The sequence below is a fragment of the Micromesistius poutassou genome (genome assembly GCF_964030765.1).
Source record: "Micromesistius poutassou genome assembly, chromosome: 9".
Classification (NCBI taxonomy): domain Eukaryota; kingdom Metazoa; phylum Chordata; class Actinopteri; order Gadiformes; family Gadidae; genus Micromesistius; species Micromesistius poutassou.
Genome location: NC_140279.1, coordinates 4838082 through 4857346, shown reverse-complemented (window position 1 = coordinate 4857346; position 19265 = coordinate 4838082). Strand labels below are relative to the sequence as shown.

At 40.8% G+C, this 19265-nt stretch overlaps 1 protein-coding gene across 1 annotated transcript in view; it reads left to right on the top strand.

The window, feature by feature from the left end:
• Positions 1–19265, top strand: part of naaladl2 (N-acetylated alpha-linked acidic dipeptidase like 2) — a gene marked incomplete at its 5' end in the record, with an annotated part of 152218 nt that overhangs the window by 58439 nt on the left and 74514 nt on the right. The window contains 2 exons of the mRNA XM_084473538.1: positions 5828–5956; positions 12564–12656. Of these exons, the coding sequence (XP_084329664.1) occupies positions 5828–5956; positions 12564–12656 (222 nt within the window). The remainder of the gene's footprint in view (positions 1–5827; positions 5957–12563; positions 12657–19265) is intronic.

The following is a 19265-nucleotide window of genomic DNA, read 5'->3' as shown; positions in this document are numbered from 1 at the left end:
GATCAGTGTTGTTTTTACTTTGCGTCTAACTTTGTAGTAACTTTGTACATGTAATCTATTTCAACTAGCTCTTAGCTTCAAATTACCTGGTGATATCTGAAGTTAATGCTGATCTATATTGATTTAAATAATGTTATCAATAAAATCACATACTGTAACTGATATATTCAAAAAAATCTGGGAGGGGCTCTATTCTAAACATTGCAACTTTAAAACAATTTGTAGGGAATTGATTGGTTGTATTCCTCCATGGGGCTGATATAATGGCAAACATCAAAATTGGTTCTTGCAGAAAACTAAACTTGGATTAGGGACTATGTCAACTCTGTTTGCTGTTTGGATCAACGAGTTACATTATTTTCAATGTTTTTAATAAATGCTGGTATGTGACCTGGTCATTTAGCTGCAAGGCATTAGGATGGTCGTTTCTGGTATGGATTCTGTAACCAAACAAAAGCTAGTAACCTTTTGATTACACAGATAACCACAACAGAACTGGCATTAAGAATCAAATACCTGTGTGTCAATTGGATTGATTGCCCTTTGGCCAGGAAAACAGATTCAAAAGAGATTTATTTATTATCCTGTCCTGTGAAACTAATACAACCAATTGGAGAGCAAATGGACCTCTTTTGTTATAGCCTAATTTAGTCCAAAACATGGTACTGAATGGATCTATAAAGAAGTTTTAAAAAGAAGTTCACACAATCAAAAAAAAACAAAAAACACAATCCCCACAATATTGCATGTGATGCACTTTAGAGAACCATACATATTTAATATTATTTTTTATTAAGAATTAATAAGCAATTTACATTCTTTTGATAAAACATGATACAATTCTCATTGTACGTTGTGATGATGGTATATAAAGCTCTTTAATATCCACATTCTTAACACAAACCTTTTAACTTCTATGTTAACATATAAATTGGATCAGGGCTAAAAATGGCTACAATTTGACTCTTTTTTCTGGGGTTGAACATGGTTAAGCACATTGCCGGGACATCTGCATTGCTTACACACTCGCTCAAGTGAAGGTAATGGCTGTTTGCCTGTGTGGTGGTGTGTGTGGTTGTGTGCTTCTGTGAGCATTCTGGTTCTTGCTCCGTATTATCTCATGTGGAAATAATTCACCCCCCTGACCTCTCCAGCCCAGTTTGAATAATACAGACAATTAGCATATGTTGTTTTCTGACCTCGCCAGATGCAATCTTCTTCAACCTTTAACACGTTGACACTCTTTCTATGCCTTTTTTAATGTCCCTTTCTATCCTACGGTACACATTAGTGTGTCACTTAACCCATGTGATGATAATGACATGAATGAATGAGAACATGGCAAAGGCTCCTGTGTCCCTCAGTTCTATATATATATATATATATATATATATATATGTGTGTGTGTGTTCCCAGGATCCTACGTTCCCCAGCTCTATATATAACATAATGGAAACCTGAAAAAGACATTCCCCAGCTCTGTATTTGCTTAATATGACATAGTGGGGATACATAGGGCTAGTGTGGGGATTGCTCACATGGGTTTTGTGGTCCCAAGCACTGCCGTAGGGCTGTGAATATACCTAACAAATATTATTTTCCTTTGTTTCCCTGTCATAAAACATAAAACCTTAGAAAAATTGAATTAACCCTCGTGTTGAGGGTTAAGTGGTAGGAGGTAGGAACCTTGTGTGGCCTCTGCCAAAACTAAATTTTAATACACCACAAAACATAAAAGATACTATTATATTTACCCAATAAAGTGTTGAACCTCAAAACCCACTGGTAATCCATTCATGACCGCAGAACAACCCAGACTCTTTAGTATTCCTTGAGTAAGATTTGATCCGGAACGCCAAAGATGCAGCCATTATTTTAGAGAAATTTATTTTAGAAATCTAATCAAATGATGACCATTGGTTTTGCTGTGGTGATATAGCTGTTTTGAATCCTTTGTTCCTAAATAATAAAATGACTAGACAGCATTTATGAAATATTTTACTTGAAACGAGTCAAATTTGACCCATGCACAATAGAAGGGTAATAAAGGACCCTTGTAGGGCACTGGGATCTGAGGTCCCGTGGAGCATAGGAATCTGGGAACATAGACCCTTTAGAACTAAGAAACATGTGACCTTAGGACCCTGTGAATCCTGTGTGATAAGTATGAATGACTGAAGTATTGTTATTACTGATTATGTCTAATGCAATGTCTGGGCATGAATAATCCATACAAAGAAACAGATGTACAGAAATGATAATGGATTTAAATAGTCAAGATAGCCCAGCTTAAACTTGAAAGTGTGCTGGCTTAAAGTAAACAGTGAGTTGAGCGATCCTGAACTGCATGATAATTGAAGTGACTGATATTTTGAGAAAGACCTTGGTCGCTCTTTCACCTGCGCACAATCTCAGGACAATTGGTATGCATGAACAGAAAACTCTGTTTGACCAATTACGACCTTCTCTATTGACATTACTTTGCGGAGACACCTACACAGAATTCTATGCATGTGGCCCCCAGGACTTTATTCGTGAATTTATCACAGTGTATTACCAAGCGTGTTGAGAAAGTGTTGAGCAACCACTGGTTCCCAGCTTGGCAGAGATTAATTTACTAATCTGTTTACGCTAATGGAGCAAAGCTCACTGATAATGCCTGCCTGATGTACCCCCACCATTTTCCATGGCTTTCAATACGGCATATCCTGTTGACTTAATAACACAACTGTAGAGGCTGCAAGTCGAACAAAGCCATGATGTTTCAGATCAATTAGCATGACCCTGCCCTTTGCTTTTTTTTGGTTTATAACCGCAACGTATGAACTAAGCCCAAGCCTTGACAGTGCGTCCGCGAATGATCTGTCTAGACAACAACAACAATCTGTCCTCAATCTAGTTTGAGCGTAGTTTCCACAGAGAAAACATCCCTTATATATCCCATATATATATATATATATATATATATATATATATATATATATATATATATACATATTTAGTCTTATACATGATGATACATTTATTGAACACAATCAATAACGTTAATGGTTTAAAAATGTAACTTGTGCTTGAATCTTAAGCATTTTGCTGTTAATAACGTTGATGTATATAATATGTATGATGCAAATTAGGGCCCTCTAGTTCCTTGGAGAGAGCTAGTTTACAGTTCGTAAGATGTTAATTTGTGTTGATTGATTTAATTTGGTGACTATGTTTAAATATTGATGATTACAAGCATGGCAATGATGAATTGATTAATTAGTGATTGATTGTGAATAATTACAGCAAATTGTGCAATTAATTAGTTGTGTATGTGGATCATTCAGTGTCCAGGTTGCAGCACACTTACTCATATGGTTTGCATTTGTCAGGCTCTAAGGAGTAGTTAGAACGTGTGCTGTTGTACAAGAGCAGTTTTATGACTGAAATAAACTTCAAACATGAGACATAATATTTTCAAAAAAACATGCTCATCACTTATCAAGTTGTGTGTTTTATTTTCGTACTCATAAATAATGAGTGTTTGAGTAAAAAGTGACATCAACATCAGCCCTCGCTGGGGCAGAATTCTGGCCTTGCGATCACAGGCTGAAAAATAAATCAAACCTTGAGAAACACATTTCACAAAACAGAGCGCACCATAGCTCAACTGTTGCTTACTTGATGAGGTCTTACAGGAAATAGTGTTTTGCTGCTGTGCTGTGTTTACACAAGAATCCCTTTCGGAAGAACATGCACACACGCACGCACGCACGCACACGCACGCACGTACGTGCGCACACACACACACACACAACCTGCTGAAAAGGTATATTCCTCCAGGCAAACTGTTTATTCACAGCTCTCTCCTGAGCATTGCCAGGCAGCAAGACACAGATGTTTCAATCCCCAACAGGAATCATGCACACATATCAAAATGGCACTCAAGAAAAAAAAAAAGAAAGAACAAATTGTTTTGGGGATAGCTACTGTCTCGAGACCGCCAATAATCATGCACAACACAGTTAAACAAACACACCACATACTCTAGGCCATACTCTCTCTCCTCAACATGCTAACCTGTTTCATTCCACGCAACGTTTTATACTATTTGATCTGTCAAATATATTAACATCTTCACATCAAATGACCCCCTCAGGGAAGGGCATCGCTCTACTGTAGAAAATACAACACATTAAGACGTAAATGAAAGGTCTATCGGCCATTGTAGCGTGCTTTATAAAGCGGTTGGTTGTGCAATAGAAGGCATGTTTCCATCCTGTTGTAATTCATCACATGCTAATGTGAAAAGCATCCCATCCCTTTTCCAGTAGACACCTTGCTATATTGATTTTGACAATTCTATATGGTACTACCTTTTAGAAATATTACTATGACTTTTGTTCCAACAGTGCAGCAGCAGCAGTAGTAGTAGTAGTAGCAGTAGTCGTAGTGGTTGTAGTTAAAACAATGTTACATTTGGTTTTCAGGAATGTTATTTTCTTTCTGCATTATGTTCTATATCTGGCTTCAAGTTGTCTAACGCTTACTCTTTTCAAGTTATACGATAATATCATAATATAATCATCTACAGTCATTTGGAAAACACTTTTATCCGAAGCCTCTTACAATACTGTGAGCGTGTGCATTTTTTTCAGCACAGCTCCTGTGGGAACGCACACAGCCGGTTGTGTTAATGTCATATATCATGTGTAATAATGCTAATAGTACAAATTGTACATAAAGTAATTACAGGGATAATGCCATAACATTAATATATTTGGGGTCAAGGTTATTATGGCTGGGAGTTTTCACACAAGCCTATTGGGAGGGTGTAGAGGGGGGTTGGTTTGTAGAAAAGATAATACTTTACTCAGTTCCCAAAGGGAATTGGGCTTTTAGAAAGTGAACTGAGACTCATGAAAACACACATTTGGAAGAAAGTGGGCTACATAGAAGAAAGTAAATGGAGGATTCAGACTATGTGTTCCCATTAATCTCGGTACCTCCCTTAATGCCTAAATTGCATCCCTCACATAGTTAGGGCGTGATAAGGCCATCATCATATCTACCTAATAAGCTCCTAATCTCTGTAGGTCGGTCTGTATGTCGGCATGTCCTTTACTTATCTCTAGAACCGTCTGGTCTACCTCACACTTGGGCTGTGTATGGTTGGGGACCCAAGGAAGTGCCTTGTCCACATTTATTTGGACACGACAATGTTCAGTTCAGTTCAGTCAGAACAACCAGCAGTGTTGTTGGTTGTGGCGCAGCGGGGGGGGGGGCTTCAGGGCTCTGCAGACAGACTCCCGCAGGTCTTCAACTGCGTCGACATTGGGCCCACACAACGGTTCACGGTCTGGAATTCACTCGGCCACTGTGCTCGGATGCTGGATATGTCAACGACAACCCTTCATTCCATTGACTTTGCACTTGGCGGGTGTATTGCTGGGAATCAAAGGGAGTGCAGAGTTGAGTGTGATGTTGTTTGGATGAGCTGCTCTTGAGAAAGCTTCAAGCAGCAATACAGCAGGCAAAGCAATTGGCCTTCTGAACAGCCATGTTTTCAGCGGGCCCTGCACTCGTTATAATTATTACCCATTCTCAATCTTCAATGTACTTACTTAGAATGGCCTTTTATCTCATGTTTGATCTTTCCAATAGCTTTGCCTGGCATATTTCTTGGTTTTTCCTCATTGTTCCTCAAAATATATAAAATAATAACCACCATATTTTTTACGTGTTCCTCTTCTGCCACACCTCTGTCTCCTCTCTGTATCTGTCTCCTCTCTGTATCTGTCCCTCCTGTCTGTCTCTCTGTCTCCAGTCCATGCGTCGAGAGGAGTAGGGGGCAGCCTGACATCTCTGCTGGTACAGCCAATCTCTGCCTCCCTGGCCAAGAGACTGCTGTCGTCTCCCCCCTCCCAAGAGGGGGGAGGAGCCTGCATCCCGTTAGCCACGCCTCCACATGCAGGTGATTTTTGAGATGTATTGATTATCAAACTTGGATGACATACAATGTTTTCTGTCAATCAACTAATGGATCAATCGACTAATCGTTGCAACCGTACATTTTATACATTTCCTCTTGATGAGAGATTGATCCATGATGTGTAGCTGAAGTTTGCATGGCAGAGATGCACAAATGACACACACGCGCACACACACACACACACACACACATTCTCTAATACAGGTGTTATTTCACCCACCGACCCCAAGTGTATCGACCTCCCTTCGCCGCTGTCTCAGACGGCGAAACACAGGTACTGCCCTCATCCTTCGGTCGTTCACATAACGCGGGTGTGAAAGGAGACAAGGGAAGTCCTCCTGAGGTGGGACGCAGGTGTTAGCCGACCACCTTGTACCTAAGCCTCTAGTAATGCCTGATAATCTCACCGTGCACTGGGTTGAACTGATGTGCGGTTTGCTTACTGTCTTGAGCCACTCCATCGAGGTGTGGCGGTGACTCTGTTGGTGGAACCTTTTTTATTTTTATATTCTATGGAAAATCTGAATTTAATCAGGAGCCACCATGACCTTCTCTCCCCAGAGAGTATAATGGAGTATAATGCTGTTGTCCAGCATACTGCTTAGCAAACGTAAGCCCACGTGATGCCCAGATGGGCTCTGGTCAGTTAATCACAGCAGAGACACAGTAAACTTGCAATTAGAGCGACACATGTTTATTAGCTGTACACATCTATGAATAGCAAGGGGAGGTGTTCCAGTTGCTTTAATTACAAAGTGAACATTCTCCAATTGCCTGTGTGTGTGTGTGTGTGTGTGTGTGTGTGTGTGTGTGTATACATTGATTCAGCTACCTGTGTGTGTGCGCATGCTCTGGATTTATGCAAACGAGAATGAAGTAAACACTGGATCAACTCTGTGAAATGGAGCCTGGTTAGTGAGCTGCAGAGAGCCCAAGAGTATATCACAGGGAGATAGAGAGAGATGTGGCCAACGCCATTATAAGGTAATTCCCGCTATCGAGAGTGTAAATCCCCTTTTATCTCCCTCCCATCTCCCAAGGGATTCTTTGCCAATGGCCTCTTTCTTATCATCTCTCTCTCTCTCTCTCTCTCTCTCTCTCTCTCTCTCTCTCTCTCTCTCTCTCTCTCTGCATATGTATCAGGCCCCTTATCCTACATTTGACTGGTATTTTTCCCTTTGGACTCCCTGTGAAACACACACACACCTATGGGCGCACACCAATACACACAACCTCACACACTTATGCACAAAAAATGTACACACAGACACAGACCTATATACTGTAAATAAATGTTAAGATGTTATCCCCAAGGGTAAATCCTTACTGCAACTATTGTGGGATGGAAATATATTGACCCATCAAGGGGTGTGCAGCATTTCTTTGACACAGGATTTATAAGTTTAAATCTGGAAAATATGAGACAGTAGACTATCATGTATGTACTGGATAATATATTATAATATTTGGTAAAAGAAAATTAAATAAATGGTTATTAAACAACATATGTGTGAAAAACAATAAATTGTAATAATTGTAATTGTAGATTTAATTGTAGTTATAGCTTAACTATATAGCTTTAAACACATGACCAGCTCCTCTCCCCTGCACTGCAACATATAGCGTTACTCTTTTATTCCAGCAGCTGGATTTCTCTTTACTGGTTCGTCTATCTGTCTCCATTAACCCCTCGCCCACCTGAGGAAGCACTCACTGACTGGACCACTGCCTTCTGCCTCGCACCACATCACCACTCATGCACACACAGATACACAAACACACACAGTTACAGACACACATATGCAAACACAAGAACATGCACGCACAGATACACAGACACACAGGCCACACACAAACATGAACACGCATATATACTAACACACATGCAAATATGCACAGATACACAAACATACATGTGCATGCACGCGCACGCACGCACGCACGCACGCACGCACGCACGCACGCACGCACACACGCGCACACACACACACACACACACACACACACACACACACACACACAGAAGCACACATTCACAGGGAGACTGTCCATCATGCCGCACACCACACAGACCTGGCCTTATCTAACATGTCATGGCATTGGTTTCATTGATTCCCTTTAGAGAGTGAGGGTAACATTAGTGTGTTAATGTGTGTGTCCATCCCTATTACATGTGGCAACGTGGTTTTTGAATTGGAGGTGACAGTCCAAATGTATCCATAAATACCCCTTACAAGGGTGTGTCTCACAGGATTTATTGTTGCTCTGATAAAAGAGGAGAACAATTCCTCATTTTTTTTTCTTTTTTTCTTTTTCCACAATGTTTGCTACTTTTGGATGAAGTAAAAGTATTGATGTTGTTGTTTATGTGGTTGAATGTTGATAACAGTTGTAAGTCGAAACAATGAATGGAAAAATACTTTTTCTGGATAAAAGGAAATAGCAATATCGCCTGCTGCTAACGTGATTCATAGAATAGTGGAATGTTTTTGGCTATTAAAGCTTTTGTCTTGGATATTTCTACTACAGGTTGATATTTTGCTACCATTCAATCAATTATTATGCTGACTATCTAAATTATATTAAAAAATAATGCATGCTTGATCTAGGGAGATGTTTTGATGGGTCTCAATTATTTTAAGGAATGTTTTAAACAATACTGAATAACAATTATAGTAAATAGATGATAAAAAAGCCATTGCTCAGTTGGTCTCTCTAGATCGGTTATCACAAAATGTTGTTCTTATTAGTTAAAAGAAAGATTTTTTTTTTAATTTGTGCACACAGATCTTGAATCAATAAATGTATGTATACAAAAGTTGCCTTTATTGGCATGGGTCTACGTCATTGACCCATTCACAAATCCCATATAATAAAGAATAGGGCTATATTGGCTGTGAATGTACATTCACATTTACGTATCGTCATATTTTGTATGGTTTGTACATCTTTAAAAATGATATTTATAGGATTCTTCACTTGTCATAAAATCTCAATGATGTTAAGTATTGCCTGCAGCTGTGTGCTCCTGTGTGTGTGTGTGTGTGTGTGTGTGTGTGTGTGTGTGTGTGTGTGTGTGTGTGTGTGTGTGTGTGTGTGTGTGTGTGTGTGTGTGTGTGTGTGTTTAAGCATGGACCAGACAGACGATTCTTAAAAGGTGAGCATTAGGAGAAAGAGGAACAACATTAAGAGCAGAAAGAAAGTGAGGGCGAGAGACTACCAAGTGCAGAGATGGAGAGATTAAGGGAGCAATGTAATCTGTCTCCCATCGATTGGCTAAACCTTTGACCACTGTTGGGGATGGAGAGCACTATCATTTGTTTTCATCTGAAGGGCCTTTATTCTCATCCCCGGCTCTTTGTTAATTCCTTTTCTCCCAATTTAGTCTCCTTATAATTCCCATTAAATTAGAGCCGGCTCTATTGGCTGGCCATTGGTTAATTGCTTGGGGGGCACAGTGGGGATCTACAGATCGTAAGGAGTTGACCTGTTGGAGGCCGCCTCTCACACACTCTCATTGGCGCTTTTGTAAGTGTTTGAGTGTGTTGTGTCCGTGTTGGGACTGTGCTGTGAACTGTTTGTACATTGGTGTGTTGTTTGTGACAATGTTACGCACATGCCTATCCATACTCAGGCATCCGCAAGGAGATGCGTGCCGAGGCTCACATCAGCTACCTTGATGGCTGAGTCGATCCGGCCCCTCCTTGCACTGCAGGATAGAACTAAGCAGATTCCTGCAAGCCTGCCTCCGGCCCACCCGCCAAATCCTTTAAGGGTTGTGCGTTCGCCCCACAGTCACATTCATCTTTCTATAATTCTAATTGCAGAACTATCTCCCCCCGCTTTCGCTTACTCTCTATTCACAAACGGCAAAAGCATAGCACATTTCCTCAGTAATTACAGCGGCAGGGCACGGAGGGGGCGCAGAGAGAGAGAGAGAGAGAGAGAGAGAGAGAGAGAGAGAGAGAGAGAGAGAGAGAGAGAGAGAGAGAGAGAGAGAGAGAGAGAGAGAGAGAGAGAGAGAGAGAGAGAGAGAGAGAGAGAGAGAGAGAGAGAGCAGAGAAATGCAGAACAATGTGAAAGCGCTTTATAGAAAAGAGGACTCTGAGGCCCCTTAATTACACTGCTATTGATTGCTCTGTGCAGGTTCCCTACATTCACTTATTGCTGCCCCCCCTCCTCCTCCTCCTCCTCCACCACCACCATCGCCCTCGCCTCAACTCCACTCTCAGTACCCCACAAGAGGCAACACTGAAGCATCTGAATTCAGCCAGCGGGGTTTTTATATAAGCTATTTTCATTAGTGTCACGTATATCTCTGGGAGTTCGCAGGTGCATTGTTGTTCAGTGGTTGTTTATCGCTTTGAGTGATAAGTTTTCCATTTGCAAAATATGGGCAAAATTACTTTAGTTCAGAGCCTTTTGTTGCCCATCGCCAGGGAAAATATGGCCCGTTTTCTGTGGGAGAGATGTTTATGGTGGTAGTAACTGTCTAGACCGAGGCTGTAATTCACCGGCATAAATATGTGGCAGTAACACAAAATGATAGCCCCTCATTATAATTCACAATCATTTTGCAAGAATCCTGATAGTTTCAAAAGGCGGACCTGATGTTTCCAGCCGTTCGTAGTGTAATCTGAGGTGTTAATGGGGATGTTTCCCCTACGAGTCGGTGTATATATATATATATATATATATATATACACACCGCCTTTCATCCAATTTCCAGTGAGGCCACATTTAGTGATGTTATGCACACACTACAAAACTTTCTAAATCTTAGCATCTCAGGCCATTGTCTCAGGCCATCTCACATTTCCTGTGCTCACAGGGCGCAGAGTGCACTCCAAATCCAGGAGTTGGGAGACTTATTGTACAGCCAGCCAGTAACATGAGACGATCAATAACCTCACTGAATGCGGTGTTGAGTGATCGCTGGTCAGTAGACCAACTTTACAGGGTCAGAAACCAGTAAAGTTGGCAAATAGCCAACACAGAATCAACTTTACTGGGGTAAGGTAGAGAGGGGCAGGTCAAGAGAGCGAGCGGTTGTCAGGTTGTCAGCGGTTGTCATTTAATTCTGGGAACACGAGGACTCTGACCCCTCTCCAATTATGTGACCAAATCAGAGCATGCAACTTTTTGATTTCTTTCCAATTTCCTTTCGATTGCTCAAACCAGTTTGCGACACAAAACTCCCTCTGAAAGCATGTGGCGTACGCCTGCCATAAAGAAGTGTAAAGAAGCCAAAGTGACCAATAAGAATGCAGCTGTAAGGCCTAGGTCGGTTACACTACAGGCGGGGACGCCTCGTTCCGCGATGTGTCAAAAAAAGGAAGTTGTTGTGGCTGAGAATTTGTTATTCAAACTCCTGGAAAACTTTAAGCGAGGCTCACCTCCTCACCTGCAAAAAGCAGCCCCTTCTGTAAAGCGATCCATCATGAAGACTGCGAGGGGAATTACTCTGTGACGAATATCTCTCTCCCTCTGCGTGCTCTCTCTGCGGAGTGCGCCTGCAGATTGGATACACAAACGGGACCACATGTTCTTTCCCAGTGCTCTTTAGCCAAAGTCATTTGTGCTGGTGTCACACATAATAAATGGGTCTACGTGGTAACTGTGAGAAGACGGGCGGTGAATTTTGTAATGCGTATTAAACAAGGATTTGGAAGGGCAATGGTGGGTGTGGGTGTGTGTGTGTGCCGGTGTGTGTGTGGGACGATAGAGTTGGTGAGGTGTTGTATTGCGTGCCGTGCTGAGGAATGCATGGAAAATATCCCTGTGAGTCTATGGTCTTACTTCCTGTCTTTGCTGGGAGCTCACGTGACTACGCCACCTAGTCATGGCCAAGATAAATATCGATCAAGTTTAGGTCGAGATAAATAGCTTGACCTATACAACGTTTACATGAAAGACACAACACACTCACAATCCTCTCAGCCTGTTCAGACGCAGCAAGAAAGAAAAGGGAAAAATAAAGTGTTTTATTGACTATTATTCAAGCAAAGTGGTGGAGGTGGAGGTATGGAGAGAGGAGTAATAAACAGAAATAGAGACAGATAACATAACATTAATGGTCTTGGAGGGTAAAACAAAATAATAATGGAGAGATTATTAAATGAAAGACAAGAAGAGAAATACATTGATGTCTCCCTCTGGTCATCTGTATCTGTTATATAATAACCTTTGTTCACTAATGGGCTAGGGGTTACTGCAGGAAAAATGCAAACATACTTGTGCATGTATGTGTGCACGCCTAATTTCTGCATGTATTTGGATATCCTTTTATTCATTGCTTTATACCCATTGCTTTTAGCCTAATGGTAACCTTCGACCCGTTTAATGAAACGTGATTATTCATGATTAAAGCTTTACAGTGAGATGGATGGACAATGACTTTCCCGTATGCAAGCCAGCCCAATAAATATGTAATTAAATAAAACTTTAAAGTCCTACTTAGACACATTTGAAGATAATTTGTGTATGTACATGTGTGTTTGTTATACCGGAAGTAGAATTGTACTGTGAGTGTATAAATGTCATGTTAATCCAATCACATCTAATCCATATCTCTGCTTGTAATTCTCAGAGAGGAAAAAGGTCATCCTCACCATTGGAAACCAGTGGTCCCACAACAAGATTTACAACCTGGTTGGACACCTGCGTGGTAGAAGGAACTCAGGTCAGCATGACTGTATTCCCTCTTTTGAACTGACACCGTTCAGTGCATTATGTTTTTGATTCCATATTATATTATCCACTTTTGGAGAAATAACTGACTTTAGTCGTACTTTTAAATTGAACATATTCTCCAAGTTGCCTTTCCTACTCTTTTGTATTTGTTGAGCACTACCACACTAATAATAATAACTTGGATTTATATAGCGCCTTTTGTAGTACCCAAGGTCACTACACTCTTTCTAATTACCATGCAAGGTGTTATCTTTACACATAGACTGGTTTTAATTACAATGTCAAAGAATATATTTATTTAGAAGTTTTAAGTCTCAAAGCTGGGAACAAGCAAAATATTTATTTTTCTTATATGTAAAATGTGTTATATAGGTCTTCTTCATCTGTATGCTCTTGCTATTAAGTAACATCGCCTCGAAGATTTAAAACACCACAAATTCATCTTTCTTATTTTACATTAAATTTATAATACAATTTCCTCATTATATAACGTGAATAAATGTGGACTAAAGGTAACGTAAATATAACTTGAATTCATTAGATTGTCTGTGAACATGAGTCATGTCAAATAGATTTTCACCAGCAATGGTAATGAAGTCAACGACTCCCAAATACACAACAGATCCCAAGCTACTTCACGACGTCAACACACTGTAGTTGGTTATGGTTTGGTTTGAGAGACCCCTATCGGCAGAACATACATATTATATCGTGTGTTTTGTGTTTGCGTCCTCCAGTCTGAATGTGTAGGCCCCAGTGCCCAACCAGAGCAACATTGGAACCTGAATTACTTTATTTATTATTAAAAAGTTAACTATATAATAAATTGATGAACATTATCTTATTTATTTTTAATGCTCCAATTATCCAATGTCTACAAATATTGCCTTTATATTCTTCTATAAATTGCATTTTTTTTGTTTTGGCAATAAAAAAGTAAATACTGATATCCCTATATTTTGAGTTTAGGAGACACCCTACCTGCTAGTATCCTTCCTACAAAGCAGCATGTTCAAGCACCAACAAAACATGGAAAGACATCGGGCATTGCTTCCACCCTTCATTTAACAGCACGTCTAGTGTTGTTTTGTTTGCTCTTCCAAACATTGTAATAAACAACAGAATGTGACAAGCGTAGGGCTGTGTGGACACTTGGGACATAAAGTGGTGAATGAAACAGCATCCATGTCATGGCACCAGCTAACGAATGGCAACACATTAATCCAAGTAGCCCACTTGGCAGCTCTAGGACATGAACAGGCAGCCCATTTGTCATGGACTGATATTTGAGCTGAGGTTTAGCTGTTATGCAGATAGACCGGATAAGAAGTAACCCACAAATTATGCCTATAAAGATATAGACAAGTATTGCAACTTTAGTGTTACGCTTGATTCTGTTTAGATGTATTACATTGGATGAGCGTTTGTATTGTTTGATAATGAAACCTTGACATTTTAGGATTGGAACTGACTGGGTTGACACATACAGACCATTAACAAATGCCATTCTGTCCCCTGAATGAAATAGAAGATTATAATTCAGTCCATATTTGAATAACCTTTCTCATAATACATTGTTTTGGATGATATAAAGCTGTATGCCCTTATTATGGACCATTGAGGGGCACCTATGTAACTAGAAAAGTTTAAATAATAGAAAATATTATCAACCGTTTTCTTTCAATTTTCATCCTCATCAACCTTGTCCTCTTCCTCTTCATTCTCCTTCTCTTGCTCGAGCTCCTTCATCTCGCTCTCATCCATCCCCTCCCTCCTCCATCTCTTCCATGTTTACTCATGTTCCTTTTTCTCCCTTATTGTTTTGTTTTCTTTAATATCCACTTTTTCCATCCTGGTCTTCTTCCCTTGCTTCATCTGCCTTAGTCCTTTTCTCCCTTCTTTCATCCTCTTTAGTTTTCTGCAACGTTTATTTTCACTCCAGGTCTTCTCCTCTTTCTTTTCGTTTCTCCTCTTCCTCCTGCATAATCTCTGTGGGTGTCCTCGGCCCAGGATTTGCATGGTTGAATCTGATTGGTTTGGCCAGACCCATCGTCGACTTATCGTACAATCATGTACTTTCTTATATTTGCGGCTCAATGATGACTCATTTTCTGAGACTTGTGCTTGGTTTAACGCTTGAATGATATCAATTGGAACATCATGGTTTCCGGCAGCAGTCTATAGGCAGCGCCCCGCTAAAGATCAAGGTGGTCAAACTAATTACCTTTTCACAACGTTTGCTCCTTTCTTGTCAGCATCTGCATTCAATTTGACAGCAAGCATGGGCTACTATTAGCCTACTATACTTTATTATAGGCTTATACAATGTAGGCCTTCTGTTGCTATGGAACATTTATGAATTCAAACGGGGGACCGTTGAGGCGGAGAGCAGGGTTGTAATTACGCACATTTTTCACATCCGATCCTGACAAAACTCGAGAGTTCAGCTGATTAAAAATGTAAGACACGTGTGAATGAGGCCTTTCAGCGTTTAACAAATGGGCCACCGTTCAACTTTGCAGAACAGCGAAAATGCACGCCCCAGTATAGAGAGGGAGCATGATGTTCACCAGCGCCAGTGGTATCATTTCACTTATTTTGGGTCATCTCTAATGGTTTAGAAATGCTGACTAACTTTAAAGGTATTTTTTTCCTGACATCATGTTTCCTTCCAGACTCACTGTCTAGAATGTGCTCCACTTTGAAAACACAATTATGGGATGGTGCCATTGCCAATGCACAATAGGGTTATCAAACGAATAAGGACATTTGTGGAAAGCAAAACATAACACAGCAAATTGCAATTTGCTGAGTCAATCCGCCACCCCCCACAAAAGGAACATTGTATAACTTATATGCTTTCCCTCTAGAAGCAAGTAAAGCTGTTTGACTCAATTAGTGTCCCCATCCTCCTCAATGCAATTTCCCGCTATTACACGTGCACAATTTTCCCGACAAAACGGTGAGACTATTGAAGACGCCGTCGCCCACATGTCTGTCTATCAAAGATCCGAATCGTCAAAGGGTTGTGGTCACGCCTTACAATCTCCATCTCTCTCTCCTGGTCTCTTCTATTCCTTTATGGTCTTTATGGTCTATATGGTCTATGTGGTCATCTCTTAGCATATGTCTTCCCTCCCCCATTCATGCTTCTCTTCATCTTGTCCTTCTGCTGTGTCTCCTCATCATTTTTCTCTCCCCCCCTCCTTGTCCTCTTGCTTTCTCCCATCCTCCCACCACTTGTCCTCTCCCTCTCACTCGTTGTCCTCCTATTCTTCCTCCCCCTCCTCTGTCTCCTCCTCCAGTTTCTACCCATCGTTATCCTAGTCTCTGGCCTTCTCTTCTTTTTAGTCACGACTCTTTTGCCTCTCCTTCCTCTCTCTTTTGTTCTCTTTATCTTTGTGCTCCTATTCTTTGTAGTACTTCCTCCTTCTCCCTTCTCTTTTTTCACATTTATTCCTCTATTCCACCAGCTCCTCTCCTGCACCCTCCTCTCTCTCCTCCTCCAGCCCTCTCTCCCCTCCCTCTGAAGGACTCAACCCCGGGGAGTGAGAGGAGGTATCAGCCAGCCCCTCCTGCTCCTCTACCTAGAAGTCGGTATCAGCAGTAAACCTCTTGTTGAGGAGGCTCTCTCCTCTCTCTCCTCCTGAATTCACAGTCGAGAATAAAAACCTTCCAAAGACGTGTTAAAGATCTTCCCTCTGAAAGCTAACGGTTTCCATGGTTCCAAAATACAGCAAACAGCATGTGCAAATCTATAACAAAATATTGTGACCAATAAAGTCATATTGAAATGGATAAGTAGTTCCAACATTCACGCACGCACGCACGCACGCACGCACACATGCATGCACGCACGCACGCATCCACGCGCACCAGCAAACACACACATACAAACCCACCACACACACAGACAAACATGTCTATCAACACAGTTGTATCCAAGCAACTGCCCGGCAGGACCGTTCAACACATGGTGGAGGCAGGGGAAACACACTGGAGAGACTGTGGACAGGGTGCAGCAGCCAACACAAACCCCTACCAGCACTTTCTGCTGTGTTCAGTTAAAAGCACCGTGGAAAATGAAATAAATAATCCTGTGATATTATTTGTAATGGTGATGGGACTAAATGGCCCATTAGAGGGAACAAAAGGATGGAAGGGGGTGTTTAACAGTTTGGCATTCACTGGGACAAAGTTGGAACCTACAAAATCTGATCTTTCTCATGGAAGGGATAGTCGTCTCTGTGTTCGTTCTCTTATCGAGTGAGAATTAATCATCTCCACATTCAAATGAGCTTAGCCCTCTAGCCTACACGAGCCATTAACAACATTTCATATATTACCCAGTACGGATGTCTTCGGGGAAATCAACATGGACCTGTTTTCTTATTATTCTTCTAAGTCCTGTAAGAAAAAGTTTTTCATCAAAGTGGCTGGATGCTTCTCTCCTAATGCATGCACATTTAAAGTAGCAAAGACATACACATACACGTGCAATATACACACACACACACACACACACACACACACACACATACACACACACACACACAGACACGCACAAACACACACACACACACACACACACACACACACACACACGTTCAAACACACACAGACACGCACAAACACACACACACACACACACACACACACACACAAAAAGACTCTCAGACACGTACACCCACAATCACAGAGACACACACACACACACACACACACACACACACCATGACGCTTCAGGCTTCTTTGTAACTTCTTACATGTGCTGCACTGAAAGAATGTCTGAGTGAGGATTCACAGAGCAGGATCCTGCAGGCATGGCGTTGATCAAACGGAACATTCATCCAGTAAGCACGTACACACAAACACCCAGCAGTTGATTTTTTTGCTTTCTATTTTAAAGGGCACATATTACATGTGTCACAAGTGATGCTTTACATGTCGTCTTAAATGTGTAAACACATTGTGTGAGAGTGCCTCGAGAGCACGCTGCCACTCAAACCGCTCTCCCCACCGAACCTTCAAAGGTAGCAGCCTGATACCAAAAATCGGTGTCGTTCTTCTCCCTCTCGGTCTGTGCAACCGGCTTGCTGGATGCGCAGCCTTCATAATTGTTTGTTGTGTGCTGTTGAAAGAGCAGCACCAGCACCCAAAGAGTCTGCCAGCCCTCCCCGGCAGCAGATGTGTCTCGCCATGGATCTGTAAATCAGATTGAGAAATCACAAGAAAACCTTTCAAATGGAGGGGGATGTGTCTGGATGGCAATGTGTTGGTTTATTAAGTCAAACTTAACCTTTGGATGCTGTTTACTTACCCTGTACCCTGTTTACTTACCCTTTATCTATTGCAATACAAATTAGTTCAATAACTTTTTATTTTTCATTTTTTGTGCGTACTAAAAAGTACTTGATCTATGAAAATCGTTCTTCATGTATTTTATTCCTCCATTTTGTGTTACTGAAACACAATTTGAGGATGAAGTAAGGTAACAGATTAGTTCAACCTTCAAATGTTTTCAACAGTATACAGCAATATATTTTACTGGGAACGAATAAATAATTAATTTGCTTCTGAAGATCATTATATCAGGACATATATTAGGCATCAAAACAGCTTGAGGGTGATGAAATTCAGCCTGTCTGTTTTTTGTTTTTCAAACTATTTTTGGTGGGTCTAAAAGTTTGAGAGCTTTACATCAACAACACATAGCTTCTCTTTACGCCTCAAGCTGATAACCTACATGGACATTCCTTTTCCCTGCTCCTTCATCACCACTGGAAAATCTGTTTTATTTTTTAATATTGGCCAATATCTTTTATTTAGCAGCCAATAGCTTGTTGAAAAGACTTGATGTTCTTGTTAAAGATGGTTCATTGGTCACAATTTAGCAACTTAGCAATATTCTGCAGCTGTTTTTTTTCAATTGGGTAAAAACTGTGTGTCTGAAAATTGCACACTGCAAAATGTCAAGCCTCAATAACTTTTCTTTACTGAACGAAAAATTGTCAGAGAACACTTTTTATTGGAATCCGGAGCTTATCATTGTCCTTTCTTGTCCTCACAAATGTGCATTTTATTTTATGAATCATACTCCTCATTTATAGATCATATTTTATTAGCTTTTTATTGCATCAAAAAAGCTTGATGTGTGTTTTATGTCTGGCTTGGACATATTGTTTAGTTTGTACTAGTACATGCTATGAGTGTGTTTGTTCACGTTAAAGGTGACACATTATACCACCAGGTGTGAGTGTGATTAGCCGCTACAAGCCGTTTTTTTTAATCTGCCTCTTCTGACATCACAAGTGGGCATGTCCACCTAGATGTGTGCTGGATAGATAAGTCTACCAGCCTACCCAGTGGACTGTAGCAAACGTTGCTCATCCATCCGTCATACATCTAGGTGGACATGCCCACTTGTGACGTCAGAAGTGGCAGATTTTCAAAGCGGATTGTATTAGCTATTCACACTCACTCCTGGTGTTAATATATGTCACCTTTAAGTGAGGATATTGTTCAATTTGAGCTGTTCTTGCTGTCATCAATGATGGAAACACAAACGTGTCCTTAAACATTGTAAAAGTTGACCCCT